General features: G+C 41.4%; 1 protein-coding gene and 1 non-coding gene across 2 annotated transcripts in view; both read right to left on the bottom strand.

Annotated features, from left to right (window-relative positions):
• Positions 1 to 17,093, bottom strand: part of Syap1 (synapse associated protein 1) — a 32,730-nt gene extending 15,637 nt beyond the window's left edge. The window contains exons 1-4 of the mRNA XM_046424286.2: positions 16,766 to 17,093; positions 10,719 to 10,837; positions 9,305 to 9,371; positions 1,460 to 1,533 (exon numbers count right to left, since the gene is read on the bottom strand). Of these exons, the coding sequence (XP_046280242.1) occupies positions 1,460 to 1,533; positions 9,305 to 9,371; positions 10,719 to 10,837; positions 16,766 to 16,958 (453 nt within the window). The 5' untranslated portion in view covers positions 16,959 to 17,093. The remainder of the gene's footprint in view (positions 1 to 1,459; positions 1,534 to 9,304; positions 9,372 to 10,718; positions 10,838 to 16,765) is intronic.
• On the bottom strand, positions 11,186 to 11,258 carry Trnaa-agc (transfer RNA alanine (anticodon AGC)). The gene has a single exon. It is a non-coding gene; the product is annotated as a tRNA-Ala (tRNA).
• Positions 17,094 to 17,240: the final 147 nt, after the last annotated feature.

Below are 17,240 nucleotides of genomic sequence, written 5' to 3' on the forward strand. Positions count from 1 at the left end.
AAGGTCAGGCATGTGGTCTATTGAGGGGCACAGCCAGAACTCCAAGTCTGCCCCTCCCAGGTACAGTTCTGCTTTAGCAGAGTTTCAAACTCAGTGTGCTATCTTACACATCATGTAGGTTTTCTGGACACTTTAATCCAGAACAATCACTTGACTCTGCAAGATGAACACTGCCACAGGGTGGGATACTACCCACAGGGATGGTGACACAGCAAGATCCTGCCACCTTAGGATTATGAACTTGAAAGTTAGTTGCTTCTAACTTTTTCACACAATCCTTTCAACAGATCACTCCTGCACACCTGGTGCCTCTTGCTAATTTCTTTTTATTTAAAATTTTTTGGTGCAGGCGATCAAACACAGGGCCTTGAGCATGCTAGGCACATGCTCTACCACCGAGCTACACCCCCAGCCCTCCTTTTGCAAGTTTCTGATGCAAAAGGCATTGTGCTAGGATGCATACAACAGAGAGAGGAGAGGAGAATAACTGGCTCCCCTCAACTTTCCCTTGCCCTGTTATAAACCAACCTTTTTTTCTTTTAGTACCCAGGGATTGAACTCAGGGGCAGTCGATCACTGACTCTGCAGCCCTATTTTATATTTTATTTAGAGACAAGTTCTCAATGAGTTGCTTAGCGCCTCAAAGTTGCTGAGGCTGGCTTTGAACTTGTGATTCTCCTGTCTCAGCCTCCCAAGCTGCTGGGATTACATGCCTATACCACTGGCCCAGCAATCTTTTTTTTTTTTTTTTAATTGGGGATTGAACCCAACCAGGGGTATTTAACCACTGAGCCACATCCCTAGCCCTTATTATTTTTTATTTTGAGACAGGGTCTTGCTTAGGACCCTTTCTAAATTGCCAAGGCTGGCTTTGAATTTGTGATCCTCTTGCCTCAGCTTCCCAAAATGCTCGGATTATAGGTGTGCACCACAGCATCTGGCCTAAATTACTTTTTATTTTGAGATAGGGTCTCATTAAGTCTTTGAGGCTGGTCTTAAACTTGGGATCCTCCTTGCATCAGTTTTCTAGTCACCGTCTCCCAAGTCACTGGGATTATAGGCATGTGCCACCATGCCTGGCCAAAAGTATCCTTTTAAGGCTGAAAGAATTTTCACATAATAGGCTATACTTTTACATTATGAAAAAAACAAAATACCTTAAGGATAAACTAATTGAAAATAAGAAGGGCTGACAATGTAGTTCAGTAGCAGAGCACTTATCTAGCATGTAGTAGCCCTGGATTCAATCCCAAGCATGGCCCAACAACAACTAAAAAGCCCAAATCTAGAAAGTTAATAAAAAATAACAATAACAGTTGATGTGGACATTTCTAACATCTCAAAATGTTTAAGAAAAACTATAGAAGAAAAAATTCAGTTAAGGACAAAGTTATATCTACAGAGATGTACAAGGATAGGAAGTAAGTACTTTATATTCAGGATATCTCAAGAAACTTACAGCAGATAAGGCCAAGATTTGTTGTTGAATTGTTTCTTCATCATGACTGTCGACCCACGGGGGCACAGCTGCTTCTGTATAGTTTTTAATGGCAAAGAAGAAAGGAGAATAAAATAGGTTATAATGGTTCCACTGTAATCTATGGTTTCAAAGAATGAGAAAGTTTCTACATGACCACTTAAAATGGCAATTTAGTAGTAAGTTCCCAGACATGAACATTCATTGTAATATCCAGACTTAATTTATGAATTTGATACATTTGGTAAAACTTTATGAATTTGGTAAAAAATAACTCTACTTGAATGATACGATGGAGAACTGGATAATACCTTAACCAGGTGATCAAAATCAATGTCACCGACAAGGTGGGAGAACAACACTGTAGACCTCCAGATGTGATATCCTGAGGACACACCACCACCTATATGATACACTGGCCAAGAATTCATAATATGAATCTAATGATGAGGAAGCATCAGACAAAGCCTGAATGTAAAAGGAGGAGGAGGAGTATTTTTCAAAAACATTAATGTCATAAAAGAAAAAGAAAGGCTACTGGAATGTTCCATATTAAAGGAAGTTAAGTAACATGTCCAATATCTTGTCCTTGATTAGATTCTGTACTCAGGGGGGAAATGTTATAAAGGCTGTCACTGGGTCAACTGACAAAATTAATGGATAAATGATACAGCATTATATGAATGTTAAGTTTCCTAATGCCATTAACTATATTATAATTATGAAAGAGAATAAGCCTAGGTTCTTTTGGAAGTGCATACTGAATGGATCAGGAGAAAAAGACACACAGACACAGCAAGAGCAAGGAGACACTACACAAATGAACAAAACTTTAATGTTCTAGGTACTGGCAATTGGGTGTTCTTTGTGTTATTTTTATTCTTGCAACCTTTCTGTAAATTGAAATAATTTTCCAAACAAAAATATTTTTAGGAAGTTACTGTAATTGATTTATGACAAAAGTGATGAGGATTGGTTCTAAGTGAGTGATCAGGCAGGGCAGTGCATGCCTGTTGTCCCAGATACTCAGAAAGCTGAGGCAGGAGGATCCAGGAGTTTGAGGCCAGCCTGGGCAACTTGGAAAAACCCCATCTCAAAATCAAAACCAAAACCAAAGCAAGATGTGTGACTGGGGGGCTGGGATTGTAGCTCAGTGATAGAGCACTTGCCTCACACTCATGAGGCCCTGGGTTCGATCCTTGGCACCACATAATAAAAATAAATAAAAATAAAGATATTGTATCCATCTACAACTAAAAAAAAATTTAAAAAAATATGTGTTGGGCTGGGATTGTGGCTCAGCGGTAGAGCACTCGCCTAGCATGGCGGGACCCGGGTTTGATTTTCAGCACCACATAAAAATAAAGGCATTGTTATTGTGTCCATCTACAAAAAAAAAAAAAGATTTTCTCTCTCTAAAAAAATTATAATAATTTATATATATATATGCCGGGGAATGAGAAAGGATTTTTGGGAGTGAATGTAAATGAAAAAAGACAAATCAAAGGCAATAAATAATAGGACTGGGATCAAATCCTCACTAAGCAGTTAGAACCTAAACACTGGGAATACCCAAATGACACAAATGTAGCCCAAGTGTTTTGGGGCCTACAAAACAGAGATGATTAGAATTCAGCTCTGTAAATTCCATGTCAGACAGCAAATGACAATCCCTTGGAGAGGTGTGTCCTGTAAGGTTTCCTGGGTGTTCCCTAAGGTGACCTGGTATTCTTTTTTTGTGGGGCGGGGGGAATTGAACTCAGGGGCACTTAACCACTGAGCCACATCCCCAGCCCTATTTTGTATTTTATTTAGAGACAGGTTCTCACTGAGTTGCTTAGTGCCTTGCCGTTGCTGAGGCTGGCTTTGAACTCGTGATCCTCCTGCCTCAGCCTGCCAAGCTGCTGGGATTACAGGTGTGCGCCACTGCACCTGGTCCATAAGGTGACCCGGGAGCCCTGTCTTAGACTAGGAGGAGAAGGAGGTCCATGATAGATGGGGTGGGGTATTCAGAGTGGAGAGGAAAGCAATGAGGGGGACGCTTTTTTCCCACCTGAGCAGTGTGCAGCTGGAGAAGGTCAGTATATACTACAAAGAAGTCAGGAGCAGGGCGAGGAGAAAGAGGGAATGGTGTGGAATTGGGAGACCAGAATAGAAGATATACATACAGGTGTTGGGGGGGAGTCTTTAATACTCTGCATTCAGCAGCCCCCAACAGCAAGACTAGGATGGGAACTGCTTAGAGCACAAATTCCACATAATCACCCCTCCAGCGGGTATCAGATTCTAGCACTACCAATTGCGTGACACGTGTCGGACCCAGGGAAATCCATTTCAAGGTGAAAAGGCAATTGTGCGCTGGAGTGCCTGCTTCTACTCTGCCCTCATTCTGCACTCCAATGAGGTGACCGTCATGGAGGATCGCTCAAAGCCCTCATTAAAGCAGCTGCTATAAATGTTGAACCTTTTCAGCCTGGCTTGTTTGCAAAGACTCTGGCCAATGTCAACATCAGGAGCCTCGTCTGCAATGCGGGGGCTGGCAGACCTGCTCCAGCAGCTGGTGCTGCAGCAACAGGAGGTCCCGCCCTTCTGCTGCTGCTGCTGCCTTTCTGGGCAGAAGCAAGAAGTAAAAAAGGAATCTGGTCTGATGATCCTTCTTTATTAAAGAAGGGGCTTTACTAAACCCCTACTGTAGCTGTTCAATAAAAAAGGTGAGCTTTTATTTTTTTTTAAAAAGTGGGGGGAGGGTAAATTTTGCAAAATGCACAGTCAGAAAAGTGACTCTGGAGAAAACTGCCTGCATTACCACAAAGCCACTAACAAAGAGGACCGGGCAGTTAGGGCAGCGATAGCTGAAGGAAACATAAGTCTGGTGACCTAGCAGATACTTCAAAAGAGCTTTTGAAGACCAAGGGGTGATCATGACAGGCTCTTGGGAGAATGAATACTGTCTTGGAATATTTTTGTAGAAATAACCCTTTTATCGCAATAGTCAAACGGAAGGCACATCCTTATCGTGTACCAAGTGTGAGAAAAGTTATGCGTAAGTGTGGATGGACACACGGATGGCTGGAGAGATAAGCACATAGTTCTTTCTTTGGTTCATCCTAAACCAGCAAATGGTAGCAATTATTGTGGGGAGCCACATTGAGTTACCACGCTTTCCAGCCCTGATGCACCATGGGGATCTGAAAGATCACTGTACTCTGGCGCAGTAGTGCCATGACTGGTCACTCGGTCTTTTCCCCCTGCTCAGATAGCAAGGTCAGTCTTCTGAGTAGGCATACCCCTAGGGGTGAGCTACACTCACTTATTCTTTTGTAATCCTAGCCCTTTGTCCTGTTTGGGATAGAGTGTTCCATGGAAACTCCCTTTGTATGTCCCCTTCTCTTGCTCTGCCTTTGGGTGTGGCCTTCCTAGATGTTAGTCAATCTGCGGACTGAAATCTGACCCCTTGCTTCATTTGAATGGCTTCTCCCCAATAAAAGGGTTCAGCATGTGCTCTCTCTCACTCTCTTTCTGCAGATCCCTAAGGTCAGAGGAGCGGTCACAGGACCCAAAGAAAAAGGTATCTCTGTCTCTGTGTGGTTATTTTATGTAGCCCAGTTCACCTGGAGTGACCCTGAGTGTTTAGTCGTGGAATGTGACACATTCTGCTAATTTTTTTGGTACCAGGGTTGGAACCCAGGGGCACTTAACAATGAAGCCACATTCCCAGCCCTTTTTATACTTTACTTAGAGACAGGATCTTGTTAAATTGTTCAGGGCCTCACTGTATTGTTGAGGCTGGCTTTGAACTCACAATCCTCCTGCCTCAACCTCCCAGGCCTCTGGGAATTACTGGTGTGCACCACCACACATGGCTACATTTTAATATAAACATATTTTCATACTTTAGAGAAAAAAATTAGAGTACAGCACCCCAAGACTTTTTCCCCCACACACTTTACTAAACATTTGGTGCCTATTTTAAGTCCTTTACCTTGGGTCACCTCTCCCAGCACTGCTTATCTTCAGATGAGGTCCCTCCCAAGGCCCAGGTTATTGGGTATGAAGGAGACTGCCCCTCCCACTCCTGATTCTTCTGAAATTGCTCTTTGTAGGGTGGCCAATAACCTCCTGGTTACCTAAACTCCTAAGGATACTTAATTCTTTTTTTTTTCTACAGCAGGTTTCCTTATTTGCAAATTGATAAGGAAAGTACTTCCCTGGGTGCTATGACCATGAGAACAAATGCAGGAGAAACATTCCTCCTGCCCCAGTGCTTTTTGTTGGTGGTGTTGGGGACAGAACCCAGGGCTTTTCCCATGCTAGACAAGTACTCTATCACTGAGCTACCTGCCAGCCCTGCACGGTGCCTTTTTTCATGGTCACTGTAACTGCACCTCTCAGCCTATTCCTGGAAATTCTCCCCCTCTGGGCTTTCATTATTTGTCTTGCCTAGGGGTCTTCTCTCTTGGGTAAATGGGCATTGGAATTATTTTTTGTAGTGCTGGGCAATCAGACCCAGGACTCTATGCATGCTAAGCATGCATCCAATCACTAAGCTACACCCCTAGCTCCTGGGATTGTTTTTTGTGAGGGGGGCAGTACTAGCGACTCAACCGAGGGGCACTTTGCCACTAAGCTGTATCCCTAGCCCTTTTAATTTTGAAACAAGAGTCTGGCAAAGTTCCTAAGGCTGGCCTTGAACTTGCAATCTTCCTGTCTTATCCTCTTTCAGTCACTCAGATTACAGGTGTGCACACCATCATGCCTGGTTGGGCACTGCTTTTTTTTTTTTTTAATATTTTTTAGTTGTTGATGGACCTTTATTTTATTTATTTATATGTGGTGCTGAGAATCGACTCCAGTGCCTCACATATGCTAGGCAAGCGCTACTCCACTGAGCCACAACTCCAGCCCCTTGGGCATTGGCTTTAATAGTAGATTTCAGTTTTGTCACTTATCAATTGGGTGACTTTCAGCAAATTTCTAATTTTGCTGACTGCATCTTTTATTAAATGAGATGCTGTATACAAAATGTCTGTTACTTAGCAGGCACCGGATAGCTGTCAATTCTTCCATTCCTCTGTTCCCTAAATACTGTGAATCTTCTCATCTCCCTTTATGCTTGACACACTCTTATGGAGGAGCTCATCTATTTTTATGTGACTTGACTATTAATCTGTATCACTACACTGAATTCTGTTATATGCTTTAGACAGGAGCAAATGACTACAGGAACCAGATAATTTATTTAAAGCTGAAGTGATGAACATGACTTTCTATAATGATGGAAATGACTTTCTATAATGATGGAAATGTTCTATAATGATGGAAATGTTCTATATGTGCAGGGTCTACACAGAAGTCATTAGCCTTCTGCTGGTTGGGGTGGTGCATGCTTGTAATTCCAGTGACTTGAGAGGCTGAGACAAGAAGATCTTAATTCAAGGCCAGCCTTACCAATTTAGTGAGACCCTATCTTTTTTTTTTTTTTAAAGAGAGAGAGAGGAGAGAGAGAGAGAGAGAGAGAAATTTTTTAAATATTTATTTTTCAGTTTTTGGTGGACACAACATTTTTATTTTATTTTATGTGGTGCTGAGGATCAAACCCAGTGCCCCATGCATGCCAGGTGAGCACGTTACCGCTTGAGCTACATCCCCAGCCCAAGACCCTATCTTAAAATTAAAAAAATAAAATAAAAAAGGGCTCAGTGGTAAAGTGCCCCTGGGTTAAAACTCTAGTACCAAAAATAAATGAATAAGTAAATAAATAAATTTTAAAATAATAATAATAATAAAAAGGAAGTCATTAACCATGTGTGGTTATTGAGCACTAAAAAAGGTGGCTAGTGCAACTAAGGGACTACATTTTCTCCAGATAAACCACCTGTGTTCCTTTCTGTCTCTGTACCCCCTCCTCTCACCAGGATGTCTAATGGGTACCTCAAAACTAAAATCGCCTCCAAGTTTTTCAGTCCCACTCCCTCACAATTCCTAACGCAGAGGCACCTACAGCAAGCAGCCCACCAGATCAGCTTTATTGCTTCCATTTAATCACAAAATTATGCTAACTTGTATAGTTTGTCCAAAAGAGCTCTTCATATTTTTTTTTTTTTTTTGGTCCTAGGGATTGAACCCAAGGGCATTTAACCAATGAGCCACATCCTCAGCCCTTTTTATGTTTTATTTAGGACAGGGTCTTGCTAAATTCATTAGGCCCTTGCTAAACTGCTGAGACTGGCTTTGAACTTATGATCCTCCTGCCTCAGTCTCCTGACCAATCCCAGGGATTATAGGTATGTGCCACTGTGCCCCCAGCTACTTCACACTTTTTAATTTTTTTTTTCTTTTTCTTTTTGGGTACTGGGTTGATTGAAGTCAGGGGCACTTGACCACTGAGCCCCATACCCAGCCCTATTTTGTATTTTATTTAGAGACAGGGTGTCATGGAGTTGCTTAGGCCTCACTTTTGCTGAAGCTGGCTTTGAACTCGAGAACCTCCTGCTTCAGCTTCCCGAGCTGCTGGGATTATAGGTGTGTGCCACAGTGCCTGGCTGCTTCACATTTTTAAAAGTTTTTTTTTTTAATATATATTTTTTAGTTGTAGATAGATACAATATCTTTATCACATTTAAAAAACTTTATTCTTCTTTTAATTATTTTTATGCAGTTCCGATGTTTGAACAGTGCCTCAGACATGCTAGGCAAGTGCTCTACCACTGAGCTACAGCCCCAGCCCCTGCTTCACACTTTTGAATTCACCTAGGCACAATAATACCTGGTGGGAACTTATCATTGGCTGAATTATGGCACAGCTCAAACTGAATCTATGCTACTTTTGCCAAATTCAAATACAGGAGGTTGGTTTTAGGTATGCATATCATCAAATGGTAAAAGTAGGCATTTTTGAGTCCTTATAACTGCAAACATTTAAGCAGGCATTTGTCAGTAAAGAAACCCCATGACTTTTCATGGTGATGTCACTTGCAGGTGTCCTGGCTCCCCCAGAAAGCTACTCCGTTTCTTTTAAAGAAAACAGGAAGGGCACTAAGACTTAATAAGTGCCCTTTAGGTACACAGTGTTCACTGCGCTGGGCATGTGGTATGAAATGAGCAATGAAAGCTTACTCGCCCTTTCAGAGCCAACTCCCTAGAGGGGCTGTTACAGGCTTGACCTACACACTGTCCCAGTCACTGGGAACAATTTACTCCCTTTCTTTAAACCACAAATGTTTATCAGTATGTCTTCCCCACTAGTCTTAGTGCAATCCGAAGGATGGGGGCTGTTACATACACTTTTTTTTTTTTTTTTAATGCTGGAATGGAACCCAGGGCACTGTATGTGCTAAGCACACATTTTACCACTGAGCTACATCCCCAGCCTCATACACGTTTAAAAAAAATTTTTTTAAGTTGTTGATGGACATTTATTTCATTTATTTTATTTATTTATATGTGGTGCTGAGGATCGAACCCAGTGCCTCACACATGCTAAGCAAGTGCTCTACCACTGAGCCACAACCCCAGCCCTCATACACATTTTTTTAAATATCATAGCCTGGGGCCCAGGATGTGGCTCAAGCGGTAACGCATTCGCCTGGCATGCGTGGGGCGCTGGGTTCGATCCTCAGCACCACATAAAAATAAAATAAAGATGTTGTGTCCACCGAAAACTAAAAAATAAATATTAAAAAATTCTCTCTCTTTAAAAAAAAAAAGCAGAGGGGGAAGCGGTGCCCTTCTGAGTTAAAAACAACTTTAATAAATACATAAATAAATATCATAGCCTTAGTATCATTCCAGCACATAACAGGTATTTAAGATAAAACTATACCGTACCAGACTTCTTTGTGTGCTGTTCCTCGACAAATTTTTTCTGCTCCTTCTGAAAATCTCCTATAATTGTCTGTTAAAAAGAATACATAAAGAATCAAATTACATTTCTTTCTTTCTTTCTTTTTGGTACTAGGGATTGAACCCAGAGGATCTTTACCACTGAGCCACAACCCAGCCCGTTTTTATTTTGAGAAAGGATCTCACTAGGGCATCTAGATTGCTGAGGTTGGCCTTGAACTTGCTATCCTCTTGCCTCAGCCTCCTGAATCCCTGGGATTACAGGTGTGCACCACTGCACCCGGCTCAAATTACTTTGAAAAGTTTACTACTAGATAACAATTTACATTCAAGATTTTGAAGTCTAATGGAGATATTTTATCCATTTCCTTTGAATAAAAAGGCTAAAAATGCGATACATCTCCATTTCCTCAACAAGAATGGATCCTTCAGTGTTTTTCAATTTTGAGTATAAAACTTCCTTTATGACACATGATCTTTTCAAATTCAAAAATGAAACCCAGGGCTGGGTGGCTCAGTGATGGAGCTCTTGCTAGCACATATGAGGCACTGGGTTCGATCCTCAGCACCACATATAAATAAACAATAAATAAAGTTATAAAAAGTGAAACCCAATTTTAAACAATAAAGGAAGCTGGGCACAGTGGTGCACACCTGTAATCCCAGCAGCTTGGGAGGCTGAGGCAGGAGGATCACAAGTTCAAAGCCAGCCTCAGCAAAAAGCGAGGCACTAAGCAACTCGGTGAGACCCTGTCTCTAAATAAAATACAAAACAGGGCTGGGGATGGGGCTCAGTAGTCGAGTGCCCCCGAGTTCAATTCCTGGGACCAAAACCAAAAACAATAAAGGACATGTTGAATCTCATTATCTAATAGAGTATACACAACAAAAACATCTAATAACATATCTAAGTCTGAACTAATGACCTCTTTAGTTCAAATCATTATCAACATAAATGAAATTCCCTAGGCTTGCACATTAACACTGGAAAAAAATGAACAAACTTTCTCCTTAAGAGTCTTAACAGAGTTGTTCCTAATGGGCTTGGACTTTAAAAAACTTAACCAAATTACACAAAGATATAAATAGACCCTGAGATAGCCATAGTTTATAACTAAACTCACAACATGAAAAGTTTACTTATATAATTCAACAGTATAAAGGCATTTCAACTATATTAAAATAAAAACCAAAGCTATTTATAACCAAAGTAATTAATATCTCAGTCACTTACTGTACAGGGAGAAGGAAAAAAAAACCCAAGAGTCTCAACAATCTAGATTTTTATTAGAATATGATACCCTACTTGCATTTTAAAAAAGTTCCTAAGAGGGGACTGATTGTATTAGCTGTTAATAAATTTCATATACTTCTACTTCCAAAAGATATTTAAGTGTACCTTTTCAATGATGTCATCTATTTTTCCTTCTTCTACAGATCTCTTTATTGTCTGTGCCGTTTCAGCAACTGATTCAGTTATCTTTTTTGTGGCAGCACTTGCGAAATTATATAGATAGTCTGTAAAGGATAAAGAGAATCAATGTTTCATTCCAGTATAATGACTACAGGTGTCCCTCGGTATCTGGGAGAGGGTTTGTTCCAGGACCTGCTTGGATATCAAAATCTGTGGATGATAAAGTCCCTCATATTGTTATAATTATTATTATTTTGGGTACTGAGGGTTGAACCCAGGGGTGCTAATAACTGAGCTACATTCCCAGCCCTTCTCTTACATTTAGAGACAGGGTCTCACTGAATTGCTTAGGGCCTTGCCAAGTTGCTGAGGTTGGCCTTGAACTTACAATCCTCCTGCCTCAGGCTCCTGAGCTGCTAGGATTACACATCATACATTTTTTTTTTCTTTCTTGGTGATACTGGGGGTTGAACCCAGGGCCTTGTGCACGCTAGGCAAGCACTCTACCAACTGAGCTATATCCCCAGCTGCTGCTGGAATTATATATAGTTGGGCACCACATGGCATTCACATGATAACTTATGCACATCCTTCTCCCATATAATTCTGTTATATCTCTAGATTACTTATAATACCTAATACAATATAAATGCTATATAAACAGTTGTTATACTATATTGTTTAGGGAATAATGACAAGAAAAGACTATACATGTTTAGTATAGACACAATTTCAAATATTTCAATCCATGGCTGGTTTAACCAACAGATATGGAACCCATGGATATTATGTTTCTCCCTTAAATAGAGATTTTATAAGAGCCAAGTGCAGTGGTGCATGCCTGTAATCCCAGCATCTTGGGAAGCTGAGACAGGAGGATCACAAGTTTGAGGCCAGCACTAGAAACTTAGTGAGAACCTAAGCAACTTAGCAATAAAAAATAAGATGGGGGCTGGGGATATAGCTTAGTTGGTAAAGTGCTTGCCTCACATGCACAAGGCCTTGGGTTCAATCCCTAGTACAACACATACACACATAAAAAAGAGATAGGGATATAGCTCAATTGTAAAGCACCCCGGGTTCCACCCTCAGTACAAAAAGAAAAAAAAAAAAAAGTAGATGCCCCTGAGATGTGTTCCGTTGGCATATTTTGGGGATGGGGACAACAATATCTATAATTCTCTACTGATAACTTGGTGAATGTCTTCTTAGCTAAAGGCCTATCCTAAGCCCCATTAGGGCAGGGATTAAAGCTGTCTGATTCACTACTATATCCCCACTGGGTGACCAGTAAGTATTTGTTGAATGGATGGACCTAATTAATGCTGAGTTTTAGAAAGAGCATCATTTCTTTAGTTATAACTATTCACTCCTTTGGTTACAAATAGTTTAATGTGCAATGTGGTATGATAAAATGTATAAACAAACAGTCATGCTATTATGTAAAACTATTCTTTGCAGATAAAGAAACAAAGTTTTGAAAGAAGAGTATTCCTTTTATGGTTTTCTCATAGCTGGGTGAGGTGGTGCATTCCTGTAATCCCAGCAATTTTGGAGGCTGAAGAAGGACGATTGCAAATTCAAGGTCAGCTTCAGCAATTTAGCCAGACCCTGTCTCAAAATAAAAAAGCTGGGGTTGTAGCTCAGTGGTAAAGCACCCCTGGATCCAATCCGCAGTATCAAAAAAAATTTTTTTTCCTTCAGAAATCCATTTTGAATTTAAACTGTCATTTTAATCTAAGGGAGAAATTTTAAAAATACCTTTATTTTATTTGTTTATATGTGGTGCTGAGGATTGAACCCAGGGCCTTGCGCATGCTAGGCAAGTGCTCTACTGCTGAGCCATAACCCCAGCCCCTAAGGGAGAAATTTCATTGAAAAAGTGGTCTTTTAGCATAATAATCTCAATTCTTACATTTTAGTGACTACCTGGGCATTTTACTGATCACACCGAGGCTTGAAAAAGCTTAATTCTCACCTTCTAGGAATTTATTAGCCTAAATAAATAAAGGAATCAAAGACAACAAGAGTATTCATTCAACTGGGCAGGCCCAAGACTGCTATCTTTGGAATGGCCTGTGTGTGTGTGTGTGTTTCTAGGGATCAAATCCAGCACCTTGCATGTGTTAGGTAAGTGCTCACTCTACCACTGAGTTATACCTCACCCCCTAAAAGGCCTGCTTTCAAGATTGGCTATTGGCTAGTGTTTGGCAACTTGGATTTCAGTAGGGTTTCTACCACTCCCCAAACTGTGAGAGTGGCTCACTAAACTGTGTGTGAATATTATGGTTCATAGTCAACACCTGCTTTCCTTCTGGAGTCTGGAATTACAGTACATTGTAGACATAGGGTGCCTGTGTGACCTGCCATCCATAAAAATCCTGGGCACTCATTTTCTAAAGAGCTTCCCTGGTAGAGAACATTTCACATGCATTGTCGCAACTCACTGCTGGACGAATTAAGCATGTCCTGTGACTCCACTGGCTTCCTCTGGACTTTGCCTCATGCACCTTTTCCTTTTGCTAACTTTGCCATCTTCATTGTGATAAATCAGAGCTGTGAGTCCTCCTAACCAATCATTGAACTGAGGTGGTTTTGGGGACTTTGAAGGGCAGAAAATTATTACTTTTACCCACATCTAATTAGAAATTTCTTTTCACTTCTCATATGACACTTTCACCTGTCAATTTTAGGTCTGACATCTCACAAAATGAAAATCATTTCTAAAGCAATGTCCCTAAGATATTTCTTTTTTGAACTAAAACCCCCAGTTCTAAAGGATATTGTGCATAAGCCATGGGATTCAAGCTCATGACCATTTGTACTGTGTATCTGACTCTGTCATCAAAACTGCGGTCACTGGAACTCAATTAGATAGTCTACTTCTACATGAAAGCAGACACATTACTTTTCCTATGTACACACTAATTTTTGGAGTCTTCTTAGTTTCTAAGTCAGGCATCTGGAACTTGAGATGGATTTTCTCTATAGGGAAAAAAAGGGAGGATGCCTTTATTCACAAAGTCCCACTGCAGTAGCAATCCTCAAAAGAGCAATTAGAAGAGGTGGCCAGACCTCTATTCCTGGGCACAGGCTGGTCTTATAGGGACTATGCTGAAAAAGCCATAACTTGAAAATATTGGCTACCTTCCCAAGAGTATAAACTGTGTGAATGGGCTGAAGTTGTGGCTCAGTGATAGAGGGTTGCCTAGCATGTGTGAGGAACTGGGTTTGAGTCTCAGCACCACATATAAATAAATAAATAAAATATAGGTCCATCAACAACTAAAAAAAAAAAAATTAAAAAGCTGTGTGAATGACTCAGAGTCTTAAAACTCCCAGAAATACAGGGTATTTTTTTGTTGTTTTGCTTTTTAAGAGTCCAGATAATGCTCTGATTTGGTTGACTAACAAACACCAACCGATCTGTAGTGAATAGAAGTTATTTTGGGGCATGGTGCCTTTAAGGGGAAAGGAGAATTTTTTTTTTTTTTTTGTATCAGGGATTGAACCCAGGGGCACTTAATCACTGAGCCACATCCTCAGCCCTTTTTATATTTTGTTTAGAGAGAGGGTCTCACTAAGTTGCTTAGTTGCTAAGTTGCTGAGGCTGGCTCTGAACTCAAGACTCTCCTGCCTCAGCATCCCAAGTCACTGGGTTTACAGGTGTGTGCCACCAGCAGAAAGGAGGAATTCTTGAGTTCCTGTACTATTCCCTCTTTGAAGACAGTGACCATAGGACATCATAAACTTATGGGGGTGGGAAAGATCCAAGGATCAGGTTTGGTTTTGGGTGAGAGAGAGGAATGTAGCCTGGATGTCCACCATTGGTAACTGGTGAAAGGCCTAAATTCATAAATAGATCACTATCAACAGAAAGCATCTAAGGTCCAGTTGAGGCAGGCACTCAACAAAGGTGTGCAGAACAAAGGAGGTTCCTAGGAGAATCCATGTAGATTTCAAAAAATTAAAGAAACCAATCTACTCACGGGGAATTAGACTCAGAGATGTTTAATTTCAGTTTTCAAACTATCTGATCATCTGTCTTATTTCTCTCAAAGTTTGTGTATATACCTGACCCTTTACACAGTCCTAGAACCACATAAATTTTAGAAGCAAGAGCTTTCATTTATTCTGAAACTTTCAAATTACAAACAATGTGTGAGTGGGCAGGAACTTCCGTCTAACCCCAGTCTCCTCAAATATCAAAAGAGAACCTGGTGAGGAAAGAAAGATGGCAACATTAGCTCCAAAGTAGTCAACCCTATCAAAACTACATTTTTTCCTCTTTGTGATGCTGGCGATTGACCTCATAACCCATGATGTCATAAATGCTAGGCATGTGCTCCACCCTAAGCCACACCCCCAGCCATCCAGAAGACATTTATTAAAAACTGTTCAGAGGTCTTTATTACTAAATTGAAATACAAGATTTCAAATCAACAGTAAAGCCCTAAGTTTTAAGAAACCAACTTTGATTCTCTCCTTATGACATGAAAATGGTTCTATTTAATCATGTAAATACCTACACGTTATAGTTCACAGTTCATAACTTTATCCCACTTTCATCTATCTCAACCACCTAATAGACCCTCTCTGCTTTAGCTAGGCCTATGTTTCTTGAAGGTTTCTTCAGAATCAGAATCACTACAGCATGCATTTATATTTTTCATGCGTATTGTACTGCCTGTGCCCCCATAACTAAACTGTAAATTCAAAACAGAGAGGTGGCACATGCCTGTAATCCCAGCAGCTCAAGAGGCTGACAGGAGGATTGCTAGTTCAAAGCCAGCCTCAGCATTTTATCGAGGTGCTCAGCAACTCAGAGAGACTCTGTCTCTAAATAAAATATAGGGTTGGGGATATGGGTCAGTGGTCAAGTGCCCCCAAGTTCAATCCCCAATACCGCCCTCTAAAAAAAAAAGCACCGCTTTGAAATTAGACAGATTAAAATACCACCTCTACCATTTACTATCAGCATAACTTCAATCCAGTAGCTCAGGCTTGTTCCCCCAAATCACGAGGATGTTAAACCCATTTTGTCCCACCATCCCAGATGTGGATCACCTGTAAAAACTTAAATTGAGAAACAAACATATCACTTATGGTAACTTCAAAATAGTATTTGAACATCTGTGTTCAAAGAATTGAAAACTGGGGACTTAACGGGTTAACAGATGAAATGAGACATGGTTCATAAAACATCTAAGTAATTTGACAATTGACCGCTCTTTTTCCACATCAAGAAAAAGGTCCTATTGCACTCAAGATGACCAACCAGGACTGAGGAATTCAGGAACTATCTATTTACTTGAGATAACACGTTCTACCCTAAGGGCAAAAAAGCATTTTTTCCAAGGACTCCAGCCCACTGTGGGGTGATTGGGTAAAGGTGACCTGTTGAACAAAGCAGATTATTTGTAAAACCCGAAGACAAATGGGACCAGACCCACTGTGGCCCTGCTGCCAATGATTAAAAAACTTTGCAGAGGGGCTGGGGTTGTGGCTCACTGGTAGAGCACTTGCCTTGAATGTGTGAGGCAATGGATTCCATTCTCAGCACCATATATAAATAAAAAGTAAAGGTTTGTCAACAACTAAAATGAATAAAATAAATAAAATTAAAAAAAAAAACTTTGCAGAGAGCTGGAGTTGCAGCTCAGTAGTAGAGTGCTTGCCTAGCTTGCACAAGGACAGATCTATGTTCGATGCCAAGCACAGCCAAAAAAAAAAAAAAAAAAAAAAAAAAAACCTACAACAAACAACAACAACAACAACAAAAAACTAAGTAAAAGAAAAGTGTGATTAAAAAAAAAAAAATTCAGGATGGCATGTCACCAGGAACTTCAGGGACAGGATTTGACTGCTAGACGAAACTTTGGCTTTGCTCAGATTCTCACCAATCTCTCATCTCTAGAGGACTGATCCGCAAGTCCACCTTCCTCCCAGGCCCCCGCTCCTGCCAGCCAGCCTGGCTCGCAATCCAGGGACACCCCCCACCCCCTTTCAATCCCGGATCGCGAGAGACTCACTGCTGAGGCCTCTGGCCTGGTGGAGGAACTCTTGGTCCTCCGTAGAGTGCTGCTCTTCCTCGGTGGACTCTGCCACCGTCTCCGAGGGCTGCTCAGGTGGACTGTCTCCCGCTGACTGCCCGTCTCCTTGGGATGGCTCGTCCACCGCCGCCGGCTGCTGAAAGCCAAACCAACTACTCAGCCCTCGGAACATCCCGCCCGCCGGGCCGCCGCCGCAGTCCGGATCCCCCTAGACCCCTGTGGGAACTGCCTAGTAGCTACTCGACTCTGCGAGACTCGGTAGGAAATGGCCGGAAGTAGCAGAGACGCTGGTGCCGCCCATCTACCATCTACCCCCTTCTGTGACGACGCTACCGGTGGACGCGCATGCCTCATTTCCGTCCAAAGGCTCCACCCCGCCCCCTCCGCAGCGATTGTGACAGATTGGTTGGTTGCAAGCGTGGAAAAAGGACAAAGGGCTTTCCCCAGAAGCTCA

Source organism: Marmota monax, unplaced genomic scaffold, assembly GCF_021218885.2.
Source record: "Marmota monax isolate L192 unplaced genomic scaffold, Marmota_monax_Labrador192_F-V1.1 WCK01_AAM20220418_F8-fsc00089, whole genome shotgun sequence".
In the NCBI taxonomy this organism is placed as follows: Eukaryota; Metazoa; Chordata; class Mammalia; order Rodentia; family Sciuridae; genus Marmota; species Marmota monax.